Source organism: Hyperolius riggenbachi, chromosome 2 (genome assembly GCF_040937935.1).
Source record: "Hyperolius riggenbachi isolate aHypRig1 chromosome 2, aHypRig1.pri, whole genome shotgun sequence".
NCBI lineage: Eukaryota > Metazoa > Chordata > Amphibia > Anura > Hyperoliidae > Hyperolius > Hyperolius riggenbachi.
The window spans coordinates 282,002,992-282,023,441 of record NC_090647.1 but is presented as its reverse complement, the minus strand read 5'-3'; the positions used below and the strand labels follow the sequence as shown (position 1 = coordinate 282,023,441).

At 45.5% G+C, this 20,450-nt stretch overlaps 1 protein-coding gene across 3 annotated transcripts in view; it reads left to right on the top strand.

Annotated features, from left to right (window-relative positions):
* The window catches only part of GALE (UDP-galactose-4-epimerase), a 111,016-nt gene extending 93,504 nt beyond the window's left edge, over positions 1–17,512 (top strand). For all 3 annotated transcript variants that reach the window (XM_068268804.1, XM_068268805.1, XM_068268803.1), the window contains exons 8-11: positions 3,460–3,548; positions 14,380–14,457; positions 14,599–14,713; positions 17,235–17,512. In XM_068268804.1, coding sequence (XP_068124905.1) covers positions 3,460–3,548; positions 14,380–14,457; positions 14,599–14,713; positions 17,235–17,293 — 341 coding nt within the window. In that variant the 3' untranslated portion in view covers positions 17,294–17,512. The remainder of the gene's footprint in view (positions 1–3,459; positions 3,549–14,379; positions 14,458–14,598; positions 14,714–17,234) is intronic.
* Positions 17,513–20,450: the final 2,938 nt, after the last annotated feature.

Below are 20,450 nucleotides of genomic sequence, written 5' to 3'. Positions count from 1 at the left end.
TGAAGTCACACTGTCAGATGATACTGGTTGCTCCACACTGGCCCAGGAGGGCCTGGTACCCACTTCTCCTATCAATGTTAGTGAAAGAACCATGGGAGATACCAGTATCAGAGAATACGATACGGGTGCAAGACCGAGCTGTAGTAAATCTAGAAAAATGGAAACTCACAGCGTGGTTTCTGAAAGGGCAGTCCTTGAAAATGATTGTCCTCTAGAGTAGTGAATACCCTATTAACCTGCTGAGCGGTCTGGACGAGCTCAGCTCGTCCAACACCGCCAGAGGCTGCCGCTCAGGCCCTGCTGGGCCGATTTGCACCAAATAAAAAGCAGCACACGCAGCCGGCACTTTGCCAGCCGCGTGTGCTGCCTGATCGCCGCTGCAGCGCGGCGATCCGCCGCGTGCAGCGGCGAAAGAGGGTCCCCCCAGCCGCCCGAGCCCAGCGTAGCCGGAACAAACAGTTCCGGCCAGCGCTAAGGGCTGGATCGGAGGCGGCTGACGTCAGGACGTCGGCTGACGTCCATGACGTCACTCCGCTCGTCGCCATGGCGACGAGGGAAGCGAAACACGGAGGGCCGCTCATTGCGGCCTTCCGTGTTATCTCTTGCCGCCGGAGGCGATCGGAAGATCGCCTCCGGAGCGCCCTCTAGTGGGCTTTCATGCAGCCAACTTTCAGTTGGCTGCATGAAATAGTTTTTTTTTTTATTTAAAAAAAACCCTCCCGCAGCCACCCTGGCGATTTAATCAGAACGCCAGGGTGGTTAAAAAGTAGGAAGGAAAACACTCGATTTAATATACCAGAAATACTGCAAAACTTTTATTTTATGGTTAGAAAATTCAGACTTCCATTCTACAGAAATGGTGACAATTCTAGAATTTCTGCAAGAGGGAGTTGATAAAGGGTTGGCCTTAAGCACAATTAAGGTCCAAATATCGGCCCTATCAGTTTATTTAGACAAGAAATTAGCACTAGATCCTTTGATAATCAGATTTGTAAAATCTGTTGAAAGAAATAGACCAGTCAGAGTTATGCTGGGAATACACGGTTCGTTTTTGCCTTCGTTTAAACCTTCGTTTCGATTGTGCCTTTTGTCCTTTTCGATCCCGAAATAATCGGTCATACGGTTAATATCACCACCCACGGTTTCGTTTTTTTTTTTCGATTCTGATGGTTTCGTTTTTCCAATGATCGAAGGCTGCAAAGAAACGAAACGAAAATCCCTTTTTACAGGGACGGACTAGCATAAACGAATATATAATCGATCTGAACAGCCATCAAGCCTACCAATGGCTCGATTAGATGGATAAAGAGAGATAATATCAAACATGTTCGATCACTAGTCGTTCGTTTTTGGGGTCTATTAATCGAAACTATAATGAGATTATGACTATTTTCACATACGTTTTCAACACTCGATTCGTTTACCGAACGAATCGAAGGTTTAAACGAAGGCAAAAACGAACCGTGTATTCCCAGCATTAGACAGTTTCCAAAATGGGATCTACCCTTGGTCCTGCAGGCATTAACAAACGATCAGTTTGATGAAGATTCCTGGAAAATGATTACACTAAAAACAGTGTTTCTAGTGGCAATCACGTCAGCTAGACGCATTAGTGAACTACAAGCTCTCTCATGCAAAGAACCGTATTGTTCATTCTTTAATGATAGCGTTGTTCTTCGAACAAGTCCCAGAATTTCTACCGAAAGTTGGAGACATGTTCCACAGGACACAAGAGATAGTATTACCATCGTTCTGTATGAATCCAACAACAGAAAAGGAGACTATACAACATAAACTGGATGTTCGAGAGAATCTAATATCTTACCTGGAAAAAGTCAAAGAATTCAGAAAATCGGAATCATTATTCATCAACTATGCAGGTAAATCCAAGGGATTAAAAGCATCGACAAAGACCATAGCCAAATGGATTAAAGATTGTATCCTTGAGTCCTACAAGATCATGGATAAGGATCCTCCAGTAAACCTAAAGGCTCATTCCACCAGGGCAGCCGCAACTACGTGGGCTTACAGGGCAGGTACATCACCGTTGAATATCTGCAAGGCGGCGACCTGGAAGAATCTGGGGACCTTTGAGGCACTACCGTCTGGATCGCATAACGGAAGCCGATCAGGACTTCGGAAAAACTGTCTTAAAGGCAGTTAGCCCACCCTGAGGTTTGTGATTGATTTCTTGCTTATCATCTCAATGTGTACCTGTCCTGGAGTGTTACTGGAAAAACCAGGAGTTAGCTCACCTGGTAACGACATTTTAAGTAACACTCCAGGACAGGTGGGGGTACCCACCCCCATATATATCAAATATTGCATGATCTACATGTTACGTTATATGTATTTAGATGTAATATAATAGGGTTATGTTAGTATGTTGTTCCTGTTCCTTGATATTATACTGCCTGACCCTTGGTCCATGTTCACTTTATAGAGATGCTTTCGGATATTTCCTGTTCCTGGGAGGAGCCAAGTCTCAATGTGTACCTGTCCTGGAGTGTTACTTAAAATGTCGTTACCAGGTGAGCTAACTCCTGTTTTTTTGTCACATTTTATATTCATATCTTTGATATCTTTTTACTCACTCCCTGAATAATATAAGAACATGCGGCAATACTATAATTCTGATGATTCAGTGCAGTCAACCATACATTTTTATGATGTAGATATCAGACCTTTTTATAAACTTTGGCAATTGCAAAGGTGCTTTTTGAGCACACCCACATTTGCACAGCGGTGCATGGTCTTCTGAAGAGAAGGGGGATGTGGGAAAGCTAACATTCCCCATCCCTCCTATTTAGGACTCTAGGAGGAGGGGATGTTTGAGCTAACACTGAAAACCTTGAACACGCACTGCTCAGTGGAATAAAGCAGGGTTTTAGCAAACCTGCCACATAGGAATGTGGAGGTAGCCTGCCCAACAACTAAAGAGGTCTGGGCAAGCAATTAAATGACCATGTTGGGGATATTTCACATTCAGGTATTAATGAATCTGTTAAAACAAACCTATTGGGCAGGTGTGAGGTCCAGATACAAAGGAGGGGGTGGGAGGGAGAGAAAACTAAAATCTCTCATTTCTGTCCATTTCCTGTCTGGTGAAAAGTCACTACATTGTATCAGATTGTAAACCTTTGGCAGGGTCCTCCCTTCCCTAGCGTATTCTACATGATTGTGTGATCCTTTCCTATATCCACTTCCTACTTGTATCAACTGACCTACATAACCCACCCAAACTGCATGATCATGTATTTTGTACCCTGTTTGCCTTGTACAGCTTTGTCCTATGTTGTATAACCTTATGTCTGTCATCCTTGTATCATTGTATGTATTTATTGTCCAGTGGTGCGTAATATGTTAGCGCTTTATAAATACAATAATAAAAATAATTAAAAGTTAATTGAATCCTAGACAAGCTGATTTTAAGCTTCACTGTTCTGCATTGATTTCTAGGTGTTCGGGATTATATTCACATAGTGGATCTAGCCAAAGGTCACATTGCTGCCCTGAAGAAGCTACTGAGTATCAATAGCAGCTGTAAAGTGAGTCTCTATCCCTTATGTTACCAGTCATACCAGTCTTGTATTCATTTGCTTTGCTTAGATACTGTTCACCAGCCTTATGCTTCATACACACTTGAGATAAAAGTCTTTGGAAAAGGCAAGATCACAGACCAATCTTACCACCCTTCATGTAGTATGAGAGCCATACTCTACACAGTCTATTCTATGGAGCTGCACTCCCCAACAAATAAAATCTTTGCAGGATGCTGCACACACAGATGCCCGTACACACTCAAAAGATCATTATCTGCAAAAGATCTGTTCCTGCAAAATATCCATTCCATGCAAAATGCATTATAGTCTATGAGATCTGCAGATCATCATACACACTTGGTTTAACAGACAATCATCTGCAGATCATCTGCAGATCAGATTCAACAGGGTGGATTTTCAGATCTGCAGATGATTGCCAGATATGCAGATGAAGTCTGTTAAACCAAGTGTGTATGATGATCTGCAGATCTCATAGACTATAATGCATTTTGCATGGAATGGATCTTTTGCAGGAACAGATCTTTTGCAGATAATGATCTTTTGAGTGTGTACAGGCATCTTTGTGTGCAGCATCTTGCAAAGATTTTATCTGATGGGGAGTGCAGCTCCATAGAATAGACTGTGTAGAGTATGGCTCTCATACTACATGGAATGGGGTAAAATTGGTCTGTGATCTTTCATTTTCCAAAGACTGTTATCTCAAGTGTGTATGAAGCATTAGACTTTCTCAAGGAAGCACTGTGACTGAAATGCTAAGGTTCTTGTGTTACATTGCGTGTTGTTTCTTAGCCTTTGCACATGTCTTGTGAAAGGTGCCAATTTCCTGGCTGTAATGTTGATCCTATGGATAAAATGCTTTCTGGGTCACTCATCTGGAATATGTACAGCTCAGAAAAGCCAGGGTAGTAATTTCTAAAGCAGTACAGCCACGCATCAGCAGTTCGATACATTTACAAGGGTTTCGAATAACCTTTTCCCTGGTGCTTCCATGGCAGCATACTATGGGTTGTGGCCCTGCCCCTGAACCCTATTGGACACCATAACTATAAATTTGTTGAAAGTATCACCCACCAGTATTCATTTTCCTTTGTCCTCCCCTTTGGACACTATTTCTATTTTCTTTCATTCCTTCTCTTCATTTCTTTTTTCAGTCCCCTTTCTACCCCAGGGTCTATCCTTTTCCCTGGAAAGTCTCTGCATAGGTACTAAATGTATCTTACACAGAGAGCCCGGTCTTCTGGTCCCGGAGATATACATGTGTGCTAAATGCATACGAATGAGCAATGCCTGCATCAGTATCATGTGCTAAATGCATACAGGTGAGCAATGCCTGCATCAGTATCCAGTGCTAAAAACAAGTTCATGAACGCTCTACCCCCATTGTAACACATACCAGTCGGTGCAGGATCTAGAGAGCCAATCCTTGAACACACACTAGAGAAGAAGGATCCGCAGACCAGACTTGGCTCAGTGAAAAAATGTCCGTTCTTTTATTAGAAAAATCCACATGACAAGAAATGGTGCAATAAAATCACAGGATCGACTAACGCGTGTCGGGCTTACAATCTGCCCTTAGTCACATGACAAGAAATGGTGCAATAAAATCACAGGATCGACTAACGCGTGTCGGGCTTACAATATGCCCTTAGTCATAGTCTATGACTAAGGGCATATTGTAAGCCCGACACGCGTTAGTCGATCCTGTGATTTTATTGCACCATTTCTTGTCATGTGGATTTTTCTAATAAAAGAACGGACATTTTTTCACTGAGCCAAGTCTGGTCTGCGGATCCTTCTTCTCCAGTATCCTGTGCTAAATGCATACAGGTGAGCAATGCCTGCATCAGTATCCTGTGCTAAATGCATACAGGTGAGCAATGGCTGTATTCCTTTCATGTGCTAGATGCATAGAAATGAACATTGGCTGCATTACCTTCATGTGCTACGTGCATACTAATGAACTATGACTGCATTACCTTCATGTGCTACATGCATACTAATGAACTATGACTGCATTACCTTCATGTGCTACGTGCATACTAATGAACTTTGGCTGCATTACCTTCATGTGCTACGTGCATACTAATGAACTTTGGCTGCATTACCTTCATGTGCTACGTGCATACTAATGAACTTTGGCTGCATTACCTTCATGTGCAACATGCATACTATTGAACTTTGGCTGCATTACCTTCATGTGCTACGTGCATACTAATGAACATTGGCTGCATTACCTTCATGTGCTACGTGCATACTAATGAACTATGACTGCATTACCTTCATGTGCTACGTGCATACTAATGAACTTTGGCTGCATTACCTTCATGTGCTACGTGCATACTAATGAACTTTGGCTGCATTACCTTCATGTGCAACATGCATACTAATGAACTTTGGCTGCATTACCTTCATGTGCTACGTGCATACTAATGAACATTGGCTGCATTATCTTCATGTGCTACATGCATACTAATGAACTATGACTGCATTACCTTCATGTGCTACATGCATACTAATGAACTTTGGCTGCATTACCTTCACATGCAAAACGCTTACAAATGAACTATGGCTGCATTACTTTCATGTGCAAGATGCATACAAATAAGCTATGGCTGCATTACTTGAACTATGGCTGCATTAGTTCCTGTGCTAAATGCATACAGGTGTGCAATGGCTGCATTAGTTGCCTGTCTGTCGTTTTCCCTCCTTTCTATCTGATTCTATCTCCTTCCATCCTTTCTCCCTCACAGGCTGCTTCCAGCATCTCCTGGCTGGAGTAGTCTCATGGTTTTGTAAATGCCAGTTCTCTGCTTTCTGCAGTGGCAGGACAGTGGATTGGTGGGGAGTGTTCACGAGCATGCAGGCGTGTATAGCACGCGCGCGAGTGTGCACTTCCTTATATAAGCCAGTAGCTTTTTCCTCTTTGCCCATACTTGGGTGATGTTGCAACCATCTTGGTTGTGGGCAGCTTGCTTCTGAGCATGCTCACAGCCTCCTGGAGGTTTAAAGGGACACTTAAGCCAGGAATAAAAAAAAAAATTTTACTTGCCTGGGGCTTCTACCAGCCTCCTGCAGCTGTCCCATGCCCTAGCAGTCACTCACGGAGCCTCCGGTCCACCGCTGCCAGCTAGTTTTGTTTTCTCTGACAGGCCCTGACAAGGAGTCTGCAGGCTTTCTACGCCTGCGCAGGCCTGGCCATGTGTATCCTTCTTCGTGCAGCTATTGTGGATGGGAATGCGAAGAAAAATAAGGGTGGCCAGGCCTGTCGGGCCAGTCAGCAAAAACGAAACTAGCTGGTGGCGGGGGACCAGAGGCTCTGTGAGTGACTGTGAGGGAACAGGACAGCTGCAGGGGGCTGGTAGAAGCCCCAGGTCAGTAAAACAGATTTTTTTTTTTTCTATTCCTGGCTTAAGTGTTCCTTTAAGGAGTATCTAGCCTAATGTTGCTATTTGAAAGTTGCTGGGACACTGCTAATACTCCTGTGAGAAGTCATTTTCTCCCGAGGGATTAATTTACTCTTCTTAAAAGTATCTTACAATAATAGCCTTTAAAAAAAAAACAAAAAAAGACAAACTTTCTTACTATTTAACTCTTGCAGCCTATTCCTGCTGGAAATATGGCACGCAGCTCTAAAGACCAGACTGAAGCCCATAGAAAGGGGACTCTCGGGCAATGTTTAAAAAAAAAAAAAAAAAAATGTTCATTGATAGTTGCAAATACGAAATTGTATTCCATTTCAGCCCCTCTTGACCTAATAACACTGAAGATTGGCGTTCTCAAGAAAGTTCATGAAATCGTTGGCATTCGCAATGTTCATGAAGATATTCTGATGACAGGAGTCATTGTCTGAATAAAGAACATTCTAGAAGATCTCCTTAAGATTGAATTGTCATTCTAGATCCAGGTCGACTCGGCACATTCCGCCTCCACTGATCTCCAACCACTCGACAGGAAAATCGGCTTACTGGAAGTGTGGAAAAATGACGATGCCGGATAAGATTTGTGTGAATTGTTATACTGAAAATTCTGAAGACAAATCTGAAGACTCCTTTTTAGAATGTTACATCTTTATGAAGCAAGCAGTAAGAGGGGAAATGCGTTCCCAAGCGCCGGTTGCAGTTCTGTCAACTTCACAGAATGACAGATCTTTCCAAGTCAAATCTAATCAAGAGGGTTGTTTCTGAAACAGAAAGTAATGGTATTTTCCACTAAAGAACCTTTTACAGTGGAAAGAACTAGAAGATCCTTCCATAGAAGTAGGTAAATATTATCCACATCTTACCGAGGTTGGACTTGCCTATCCTTTAATGAAAGAAATCAGAAGAGTGATTCTTGAAGAAAGGAGCAAAGTCGATAATAAACAGGAGGAAAATCTGGAGATATTCCTCAAGATAGAAGACTCAAGTTACAAAGATTTGTACAGAGAAATCCGTTCCAGCAAAGATTCAGGAATTTTTGTTCCTATAAACCAGATAAGAATTAAAAAAAATTGCAAATTTCTCAGTCAGCCCTTTCTAAGGCAATCAAGATTGCTCCAGCTAATCGACAAACCCAAGGGAAGTCCTTTTGGGTCCCCATCCATCCACACTTCTGGGGGCGGGGTTTCAAGCAATCTCGAGGGTTATCGGTGGAGATTTAAATCACTCTGCAAGATATGTTTATGCCTACCCGGAGAGAGAAGTCTGTCTTCAATATGCCAATTAATAGTGCAAGATGCAGTACTGGAGGTACCTTGCTCACAGAGAGGCAAAGGGATGTACTCTCCTCTGTTGTTTGGCAAGAAAACAGGAGTTTGGCAACCTTTCATAGATCGGGAATATTTTAAACAAGTACACACTGCTTCCAAAATACAAGATTTAATCTCTTCAATCCATTATCCTGACAGTCCAATAAAACTATTTTCTAGTTCCAATAAACTTAAAAGATATTTATGTATTCCCACACATCCAGTTTGTTTGGTTTGCAATTAAAGACATTCATCTTTCAGCAAGGAAGTGTCTTCAAGTCTTGGGAATGTTAGCAGCTACAATAATGATGAAGTGGCCACACTGGCACATGATGCATTTGTCAACTCCCTTTCTTATATTAGTGGGGCAGAGTGTCTCTACAACAGAAAATGGTGATTTTACACATCAATGAAGAATTCTCTTATCTGGTGTTGCAATCAGGATTATTTACTTAATGGATTCTGATTCTGTCTCAATTGATTTATGTTTCAGGGATGCTGGTCTATTGGGATGGGGTGCATGGTGCCAAGACCAGGTGGTTCAGTCCAGATGTCCATGTCACCCCTTAACAAACAATTCAAATCCTTTGGAATTAAGATCCGCCTGTTTAGCCTTTCAAGCTTTTGCACATCTTCCAGTAGGGAAAACCGAGTACAACAGGACAGTCAATTCTACCACAATTTTTCTCCCGGATTTATTGTCCAGCAGCAGTGGGAATAGATGCTCTATCCCAGTCTTGGCTGCCTCCTGCTTCGGTACACTTTTTTTCTCCAGTACCAATAGTCTTTCGGTTTCTGAAGAAATTTAAGGAGAAATCAAAAGTTGTTTCAATTTATTCTATACTGGCCGTACAGACTGTGGTTTCCACTTCTTCTTCTCCAATTATCTCAGACGGAGCCAATGTTTTCTCTCGGTCTGTACGAAACTGTTGTCTGAGCCATTGTTATCTCAATCAGCACCTCACAAATTTTGTCTGGTAGCCTGTATATTTAAGGGGAGAGGTTAACTAAGTTGGCATGTTCCAAGACAGCAAGTAAAGTATGAACAAATGTGGTATGCCAGAAAGTCTGGAACCGGTTTCAAGACTTTGTTTCTGGAAACAATTTTTGATCCATTCTCCCCATCAGTAAATAATACTTTAGACTTTCTTCAGGCGGGATTTGACCTTGGTTTTAGCTACAATACCTTGAAGGTCCAGGTGACGGCACTGTTCTCATTTTCAGGAGACAAGTGTGCCTTAAATCCATTGCAGCAATTCTTAAAGAGACTCTGTAACTTCAAAAAGATCCCCTGGGGGGTACTCACCTCGGGTGGGGGAAGCCTCCGGATCCTAATGAGGCTTCCCACGCCGTCCTCTGTCCCACGGGGGTCTCGCTGCAGCCCTCTGAACAGCCGGCGACAGGCCCGACTGTAAATTCAATATTTACCTTTGCTGGCTCCAGCGGGGGCGCTGTGGCTGCTTTCGGCTTGGAAATAGACGGAAATACCCGATCTCCGTCGAGTCCGCTCTACTGCGCAGGCGCCGGAGACTTGCGCCTGCGCAGTACAGTGGACCCGACAGCGATCGGGTATTTCCGCCTACTTCGGAGCCGACAGCCGTCAGAGCGCCTGCGCAGGAGCCAGGAAGGTAAATATTACATCACGGCTGTACTGAGGGCTGCCATGAGACCCCCGAGGGACGGAGGACGGCGTGCGAAGCCTCATTAGGATCCTGAGGCTTCCCCCACCCGAGGTGAGTACCCCCCAGAGGACGTTTTGCCGTTACAGTTACTCTTTAAAGGCAGCTCTTAAAATGAAACCTCCTAGAAGAAATGTATATCCCAAATGGGATTTAATGTTGCTGTTGGATTTCCTTAGTCTTCCTCCGTTTTATCCTATGGAAGGCTGTCTCATGTCAATAATATCTGCTAGAAGAATGTCAGAATTGCATGCTCTAGGTTGTGAAGATATAAGCTTTTATCATGATCAAGCTACCCTAAAGGTCCGTACACACGTCGGACTGGAGGCAACGACCGGTCCGTCGTTGCCTCCCGCTGGGTGGGCGTTCCAACGACAGTCCGGCGTGTGTACGCACTGTCGGCGGACTGATACGGCTGTTTCTGAGCGATCCGCCCGGACTGTCGTTGGAACGCCCACCCAGCGGGAGGCAACGACTGACCCGTCGTTGCCTCCAGTCCGACGTGTGTACGGACCTTAACACCAGTGATGAACTTCTTACCCAAAGTGGTATCAGTGCTCTACCTAGATAATGATTGTCTTTATCAAAGAAAAAAGGGTAAAATCCAATCTGCCTCTAATACATCCTCTGGACGTGTCATGCTCTTTTAAAAGATACCTGCAAATCACAGAATCTTTCAGACAGTCAACCCATCTCCTGTTAGTTTCTTCTGGTTACAGAAAAGGTTAAGAAACACCTTACAGGATGTTAGCGGCTTGGATTTGGGAATTCATCTGCTGTGTGTGTAAGGCTAAGGTCTACCTGGCCAGAGATTAGCTCACTCAACCAGAAGTATAACTTCATCGTGGGCATTTCTTGCCGGTGTGTCTACAGCCACAATCTTTAAAGCTGCATGGTCCTCGACATATATACTTTTGAATATTATAGTTGACCCTTCAGTCCTTAGCTCTTTAAATGTGGGAAAATCAATTAATTTCTGATCCTACTAATGTTAATAAATAGTGTTACTTTACAGTGGCGTCCCTACCATGGGGCGGCCAGGAGCGCTCCGCTCCGGGTGTCAGCTCCAGGGGGGGTGTCATCAAGGCCTCCCCAGAAGCCTTGATGACACAGGAGGGGAAGCAGCGCTGAAGGAGGGGTGGCAGCGTCGGCGGGGAGGGGGGAAATACCCCCCCACATCTCCCTCACCTGGGTCCCCTCCTTCGGCGCTTCCCCTCCACGGGCGCCGGCAACGGGCACTGACTGGGCGGCTGATAGCCGCCCTCAGTTTACCCTAGCAGGGCTACGGGAAGATGGCCGCCGAAGCCCGCACTGGAGACAAAAATAGACGGCAAGATGGCCGCCGACGCCATCTTGCCGTCTATTTTTGTCTCCAGTGCGGGCTTCGGTGGCCATCTTCCCGTAGCCCTGCACTGATGACGCAGCAGGAGACGGCGCGGGACATTCAAGAGGAGCTGCGGAGGCTGCCTGGGATATGGAAGAGAGGTTTCATCTGCAGGTAAGTGAATGGGTTTTTTTTTCTTTTACAGGTGCACCGGCCCGGCCACCCACCGCTGCTGCCCACCTACCCACCGCTGCTGCCCACCACCTACCCACCACTGCTGCCCACCTACCCACCAGGCTACCCACCGCTGCTGCCCACCTACCCACCGCTGCTGCCCACCTACCCACCACTGCTGCCCACCTACCCAGCAGGCTACCCACCGCTGCTGCCCACCTACCCACCGCTGCAGCCCACCTACCCACCACTGCTGCCCACCTACCCACCAGGCTACCCAGCAGGCTACCCACCGCTGCTGCCCACCTGCCCACCGCTGCTGCCCACCTGCCCACCACTGCTAGCAGGCTACCCACCACTGCTGCCCACCTACCCACCGCTGCTGCCCACCTACCCACCACTGCTGCCCACCTACCCACCAGGCTACCCAGCAGGCTATCCACCGCTGCTGCCCACCTACCCACCACTGCTGCCGACCTACCCACCACTGCTGCCCACCTACCCACCAGGCTACCCAGCAGGCTACCCACCGCTGCTGCCCACCGCTGCTGCCCACCTGCCCACCACTGCTGCCTACCTACCCAGCAGGCTACCCACCGCTGCTGCCCACCTACCCACCGCTGCTGCCCACCTATCCACCGCTGCTGCCCACCTATCCACCGCTGCTGCCCACCTACCCACCGCTGCTGCCCACCTACCCACCACTGCTGCCCACCTACCCACCAGGCTACCCACCACTGCTGCCCACCTACCCACCAGGCTACCCAGCAGGCTGCCCACCTACCCACCAGGCTACCCACCACTGCTGCCCACCTACCCACCGCTGCTGTCCACCTACCCACCGCTGCAGCCCACCTACCCACCACTGCTGCCCTCCTACCCACCAGGCTACCCAGCAGGCTGCCCATCTACCCACCAGGCTACCCACCACTGCTGCCCACCTACCCACCACTGCTACCCACCTACGCACCACTGCTGCCCACCTACCCACCACTGCTGCCCACCTACCCACCACTGCTGCCCACCTACCCACCAGGCTACCCAGCAGGCTGCCCACCTACCCACCAGGCTACCCAGCAGGCTGCCCACCTACCCACCACTGCTGCCCACCTACCCACCACTGCTACCCAGCAGGCTGCCCACCTACCCACCAGGCTACCCAGCAGGCTGCCCACCTACCCACCACTGCTGCCCACCTACCCACCACTGCTACCCAGCAGGCTGCCCACCTACCCACCATGCTACCCACCTACCCACCACTGCTGCCCACCTACCCACCAGGCTACTCAGCAGGCTGCCCACCTACCCACCACTGCTGCCCCCCTACCCACCACTGCTACCCAGCAGGCTGCCCACCTACCCACTAGGCAATCAGGCTGCTCACCCTTAACCACCTACCCACCAGGCTATCAGCTTGCCAACACTCAAATCTGCTACCGATATTGTGTATTTTGTGGTCAGATCTGCTACCGACATTGTGTATTTTGTGGTCAGATTAACTGCCGACATTGTGTATTTTGTGGTCAGTTTAACTACCGTCATTGTGTATTTTGTGGTCAGTTTAACTACCGTCATTGTGTATTTTGTGGTCAGTTTAACTACCGATATTGTGTATTTTGTGGTGAAATCTGGTGCTGACATTGTGTATGTTCTGGTCAAATCTACCGCAAGATTGAATGATTTTTTTCTGGTCAAATCTGCCGACATGATTGAATGTATTTTCTTGTGAAATCTGCTCATATAACGTGTAATGTCTGGTGAAATGTTCTCGCATTACGTGTATTTTATGTTGAAAGCTTCTGACACTTTGTGTATTTTCTGGAGAAAAGCTGCGCAATGATCTGAATTTTCTGGAGAAAGGTTGACTAAAACTTGGGTGCACTTTTAAATTAGCTCCGCCCCATCCGGTCATAGCCACGCCCACTTTTTCGCCCGTGGGTGGGGGGGTGTCTTTCAATACCTAGCACCGGGTGTCAAATGCCCTAGGTACACCACTGTTACTTTACCCTCCGTTTGTTCTTGCTAGTTAAATCCCATAGTATGCTGCCATGGAAGCACCAGGGAAACAGGAAAATGAATACTTACCTATCGGAAATTTTCCTTTCCTGGTGCATTTCCATGGCAGCATACGAACCCACCCTCTAAACGGGGAGGACTATAGTTACTAGAATACTGGTGGGTGATACACTCAACAAATTTTATAGTTATGGTGTCCAATAGGGTTCAGGGGCGGGGCCACAACCCATAGTATGCTGCCATGGAAATGCACCAGGAAAGGAAAATTTCCGATAGGTAAGTATTCATTTTCCTGTATTTTACTTTGTAGCAGCCTTCTTGTCATTCTACAGTGCTCCTAACGGCAGCAAAATGCCGATGGATGAGGAAGAGTTTGCATAAGCCCATACTTGCAATGCTTTCTGCTCTGTGCAGCTACCTGCTCACGCAAATAGTGACGTTATTAGGCAGTCCATACTTTAAAGAATATTGATTTCATTGTTGAGAAATAATTGCTTTATTATATATAAGCCAGTCTTCAACATCCACAGCTGGCTGCAAACTGAAACAGAAATATTTTTCATTCTGTGCTTGACAAGTCATTTTTGTTATCTTTAGATGTGTAATTGCAGTATTTAAAAAGGTGCCTCAGAGTCTTTGGTCCTGACAGCAGTTTACATACGTCAGATCTTTTACCTTGCCATTGGTGTGAGGCACACATAGAGCTGAAGTTGGAGAAGGGGTTTGTATTGGCATAGGCATCTGTGTGCAAGCCCTCCCTTTGCTATGTAACCTGCTGCTTTTGATGGATATGATTGATTCAGTCATGAAGTGTAACAACAAGACATTGGCCCACCCATGTATAAATTTGAAACCTGCATATAAGAACTTACAAAATATCATAATTATATCTTACAGGTTTATAATCTAGGCACTGGGGTAGGCTATTCTGTGCTACAAATGGTGGCAGCCATGGAAAAGGCTTCAGGCAAAAAGGTAGGTTTGGACATATGTATGGCCTAATGTTATGAAACCACATTGCAGTTTATTTGTCCCTAGTTTTACTATTTATTTGGTCTGTCTACTAGTTTGTGTATTCTAACTAAAAGGATACTAAAATGCAACCTTCTGTCTAAGGTTGAATATAAAATCGCACCAAGAAGAGAAGGGGATATTGCAACTTGTTATGCAGATCCAACTCTGGCGAAAGAAGATCTTGGCTGGAAGGCAGAATACGGATTGGATAGAATGTGTAAGTGAAAATGCAACTGCTCAATATTGCTTCAAAATGCAGCTGCCATTTAGATTCTGGTTCGGCAACAGGTCTGACTGATTTGGAAAATTAATTCCCACTCAATAGGCTCAGAAGGGCAGGAACCTCCACCTGGTATTTTCTGTCTGTTGCAGTTCTGGAGGTGTGTTTAGCTTTCAGGAACATCAAAGGGATGATTTGCATATTCAGCAGTGATGCATTGTGGGACAGCTCAGAGCTCACGCCAACCTGAATAATCACAAATTTCTGTTTCGCATAGCATTTTAGTAAGAGGGCTTTTTAGTCCCTTTTAGACCCAGGCCCTTTTCCACTAGCAACCGCTAGCGTTCACGCTGAACGCTAGCGATTGCTGAATCGCAATTACCGGCGACTCCCCGACGTTCGCGGCTGCGATTTTGCTATGCTATGCACTGCATAGCAAAATCGCGGCAAATATCGCTCCGCCGCGCGTTCGCGTTCCTGGCAAAAACGAATCGCGGTAGTGGAAATGACCTACCGCGATTTGTTAAAAAGCAAACCGTAGCGATTGTAAAATCGCTAGCGGTTTGCGTTTTTGCGATTCAGCCAGCGCAAACGCGCTGGTGGAAAAGGGCCCTTACACACTCCTAGAAGTTCTGGTTCACCAAGAGCTTGCTGGGCAATCTGTAACTTAGCACAGATAGAAGTGTCCGCCACCACGAATATATACTGTAAGTGGAGTCAGGTGCTGCTTCAAAGTTTAGTTTTTTTTTTTTCTTATTTAAAATTCTCATTTAAAACCTCCAAAAAGTTCTCACATCATGTGTCCATGCATACTGGAACCTGGTGCAACAATTCACAGTAAAATCCACTAGTGCGAAGTGATTTCAAATAAGTAGTCATAGATGGTGCCTATTTTGAAAGTAATGAGCACTTTACTGTGTTTGAGGCTGCTTTCACAGTGGGACCTTACAGGCGCAGGTTAGAGCAGCCTGTAACACAGCCCAACTCACAGTAATGAAAAATCAATGGGCTGTTCAGTGCCCACATTGCGTTACATTGTAACGCTGCACGTTCTCTGAAAGTGCAGCATGCTGTGCGTTATACGCGGCTTTAGCCACATTAGACTTTGCACATGCTCAGTAATGTTGTTTTATTGGTTTTTGTGTGCAGGAGAGGAGGAGGGGAGAGTCCGCTATTGTGCCTAGCCACATGGCTAATTAATATTCACTGCAATGCCGGTTCTCTTCCTGCTAGCAATGATTCATATGAATCATTCTCTGCCTGCTAGCAATGATTCATATGAATCATTCTCAGTTCTCTGCCTGCTAGCAATAATTCATATGAATCATTGCCTGTTCTATCAAACGAAAACAGCGCACCAAGAGCCGCATAACGCGGCTCTATGTAGCGTCCACCTTTAGCACCACCATGCGTTGCGTTAGGGGAACGTAATGCGACCTTAACATCCCCTGCAACGCAACGTCCCACTGTGTAAGAGCCCTTAGTGTTGATTTCAATGTGAATATTGGAGAGTCTGAATCCTCACACTTTTTTAAAACTACACCAAAAAAAAAAAAACTGCTTGTGCTGTCTGCTCTAATAGCTTTTTATTGGGACACGCTAGATAAACCTCAGCTGAGGTGGCCATTCAGGACCAGCATGACTGAGAATCTAAGGCCACATACACACATCAGACCATAGTCTTTGGAAAATGAAAGATCACAGACCAATCTTACCACCCTTCCTGTAGTATAAGAGCCATACTCTACACAGTCTTTTCTATGGAGCTGAACTCCACATCAGGAAAAAATCTTGGCAAGATGCTGCACACACAGATGCTGTACAGACACAAAAGATCAGTATCTGCAAAAGATCTGTTCCTGCCAAAAATCCATTCCTGCAAATTGCAATGATAGTCTATGAGATCTGCAGATCATTATACACACATGATTTAACTGACATTCATCTGCAGATCCGCAGATCTGAAAATCCATCCTGGTGGATCTGATCTGCAGATGAATGTCAGTTAAATCATGTGTGTATAATGATCTGCAGATCTCATAGACTATCATTGCAATTTGCAGGAATGGATTTTTGGCAGGAACAGATCTTTTGCAGATACTGATCTGTTGTGTCTGTACAGCATCTGTGTGTGCAGTATCTTGCAAAGATTTTTTTCTGATGTGGAGTTCAGCTCCATAGAAAAGACTGTGTAGAGTATGGCTCTCATACTACATGAAGGGTGGTAAGATTGGTCTTTGATCTTTCATTTTCAAAAGACTATGGTCTGATGTGTGTATGTGGCCTAACTCATGTACAGGTGTCTCTTGACCTTGCATAGAGATCTGGTACACCTGGACTTTGTGCATCAGTCTGGCATCACTGTTGCTAAACACATTCACTCCCTCACCCCGCCCGCTGGACGCTGCTCTATCGTCTGCTGGACTATTGTCTCCACCTGTAAGCCAGCAATGCACATGCAGTAGCTGAATACTACTTTTCCATGCGCTTAATATATATTTGTTTTTTCTTTTCACAGGTGAAGACTTGTGGCGATGGCAGTCCTTAAATCCAACTGGCTTTAGCTCTCAACCATGAAATATTTTTTTTTTTTTAATCCATTCCTCTGGAGCGGTTCTTTGCATTGTACTTATTTATATTTTGGCAAGAATTATGTACAGTGTGGAATCGTACAATACCAATCTCAGGTCCTCTTCCAGCACATGGACTTGTACAGAGTAATATTACTCCTACCTCCTGCCCCGTGCATCCATGACTACAAAAAAAATAAACATTTATATATATTTGGAGATGTTATTCCATGGTCCAGTAATTCATTTTTATCTCAGTGTTCATGTTTTTATAAAATGGGACTGTGCTTTCCTCTGATGCTTATACCTGTATGTCATTGCAGTCTACTCATCCACACTGTATGCTGGGCTGATCTCCTCTATGTATTAAGTCTAGAAATGTACCCAATAACTGGCAGTGCCTACCCATAGAACACTAGCTATGTAATCGTGCTGTCACCAAAAAGGATCATAAGACCTCCATTTCTACATTTAAAGCCGTACACACACCGCAGATGGTTCTCTGTGTTGGCAAGTAATCCGCCTGGTGTATTGTGTCATCGGAATGCAGACTAAAGGCATTGTTCTTCTACTAGCCCCACCCACTCTGCAGCACACAATGGATTGGCACAAAGTCAGCCCTTCTCCCACTCCATAGCGACAAAACGTGTCGTTAGCCCAGAGTCTAGTGATGCGTCAGGACCGTACTGGGCTGCAGGTGACAGGACTATTTTATTGACACAGCAACATTCAATTCCTTTATTTCAACTATACAGACTCCGTTAGCAGCGATTGCACAGGATAACTGGGGACTGGAATGAGAGAGTGTGCGAGTTCCAGAAAGGGACAGCTGTTTGCTTTTATCAGCTACCCAAAGTATTCTTTTAGTGTAATGTAACTTGCAGCTTTCCTGTTAATTTTCTGTCTCCCTGCACCGCTAGTCAAATGGCTGCAGAACACCAGTGACGTGTGTGTGTGTGTGTGTGTGTGTGTGTGTGTGTGTGTGTGTGTGTGTGTGTGTGTGTGTGTGTGTGTGTGTGTGTGTGTGTGTGTGTGTGTGTGTGTGTGTGTGTGTGTGTGTGTGTGTGTGTGTGTGTGTGTGTGTGTGTGTGTGTGTGTGTGTGTGTGTGTGTGTGTGTGTGTGTGTGTGGTGTCTCCAATAGGGATACAAATGGTTAAATGTTCAAACTGGGGCACTGCAGCGTGTTGTCGGACAATATAATTGCATTGCTAATGTGATGTATTAGTGTTTGTTTTTTATTTTAGCAATGCAGTGTGTTGGAATAATGTGCACATGTACAGTTGCAGTGCAGCATCAACTATATGTGTAGCACACATACCATACCAGTGTTACGTTTCACCTCTGTTGTGTTGCAATCCTGTATTTTTACAGGACACACAACACCCCAGTGTGACACTAGTCTCCAGCGCATGAGATCTAGGCCTTCATCATACCACTTTCATGGAAAAATCTCCCTTTAGGCCTCTTTCACGTTAAAACATTTAACGCAGAATAACTCACTGCAATGAAAAATCAATGCCCCATTCACAGTGCACAAGTTGGGTTGGTGACTAACGCTGCACGTTAAGTGAAAGTACTGCATGCAGTGCGTTATACACGTTATTAGCTGCATTGGACTGTTTGCACATGCTCAGTAATGACTCAAAAGCATACTTTTCATTGCCTGTATGCGATAACGAGGCATTAATTTGCGTTGCATTGTAATTTGCGTTGTGACTTTAACGTCACATCAAAACGCAACGTCCTACTGTAAAAGAGGCCTTCCTTTTCCAAAGTATCATAAAGGAACTGGGCATGAGAGAAAATCTGACAAATTATAACTTTAGCAATAAACACCAACATTCTACTCCTTTTTAGTGATTGATAGCACAGAGAAGTTTTAAAATTTCAGGTTTCAAGAAAAATCTGGGGACCAGATGTCACTAAGATTATACAGTGTCTATATACTGGTCCCATATGCACACACTCTTACTCTATAATAGCTTATTGGACAGCAACCATCTTCCCAATCAGTATTTGTTATATTAAATTGTATTGTAAGAGTTGAAATTATTGGAGTATCTACCTGACCTAGTAGTTCTTCAAAACTGGATATTCTTAATTATTACTTTTGATATTAAATGTTAGGTTTTTTGTTTTGTTTTTTTGTACTTATCTAGCATATCATGTTTTAATGATTTTTAGCCTTGCTCAATACTTGAGATACAAGATAAAACGCCTATTGTTGCTTAGCTGACCTACACCCAAATCTTCAAACAGGCCCAGTGCACACCAAAAACCTCTAGCAGATCTGCAAAGCGCTAGAGGTTTTTGGAGCAGATTTCAGAGCGATCTTAGGCATGTTTACAGAGGTTTTCTAAACATGCCGAGCGTTTTTGTGTAGCAGATTACAAATATTTGTTACAGTTAAATCTGTTACTGAACAGCTTCTGTAACAAACCCCTGGAAAACCGCTATGATCTAGCGCAGTGTTTCTCAACTTTTTTAAGCCAAGTACCCCTTACTGCTACTCCATCTCTGCAAAGTACCCCTGCTGAGTGTGTGCGCACACTCGCGCACCGAGACGCTTGGGAGAATGAGGGTGCTGGATGGAGAGAGGCAGATGAGGGTGCTGTGCGGGGAGAAACTGGTGAGGGTGCTTGCAGAGGCTAAAGGGTGGTGAGGGACAGGTGACTGTGTTGGCTGAGACTGGCAGAGGTCGAAAAGGAGGATGCTGCTGGCTGAGGCTGGCAGAGGGTGAAGGGTGGGAGAGACAGGTGAGGATGCTGCTGGCTGAGGCTGGCAGAGGTTAAAGGGTGGGAGAGACAGGTGAGGATGCTGCTGGCTGAGGCTGGCAGAGGGTGATGGGTGGTGAGGGACAGGTGAGAATGCTGGCTGAGGGTGAAAGGTTGGAGAGACAGGTGAGGGTGCTGCTGGCTGAGGCTGGCAGTGGGTGAAGGTTGGGAGAGACAGGTGAGGATGCTGCTGGCAGAGGGTGATGGGTGGTGAGGGACTGGTGAGAATTCTGGCTGAGGCTGGCAGAGGGTGATGGGTGGTGAGAGACATGTGAGGGCGCTGCTGGCTGAGGGCGATGGGTGGTGAGGGACAGGTGAGAATGCTGGCTGAGGCTGGCAGAGGGTGAAGGGTGGGAGAGACAGGTGAGGATGCTGCTGGCTGAGGCTGG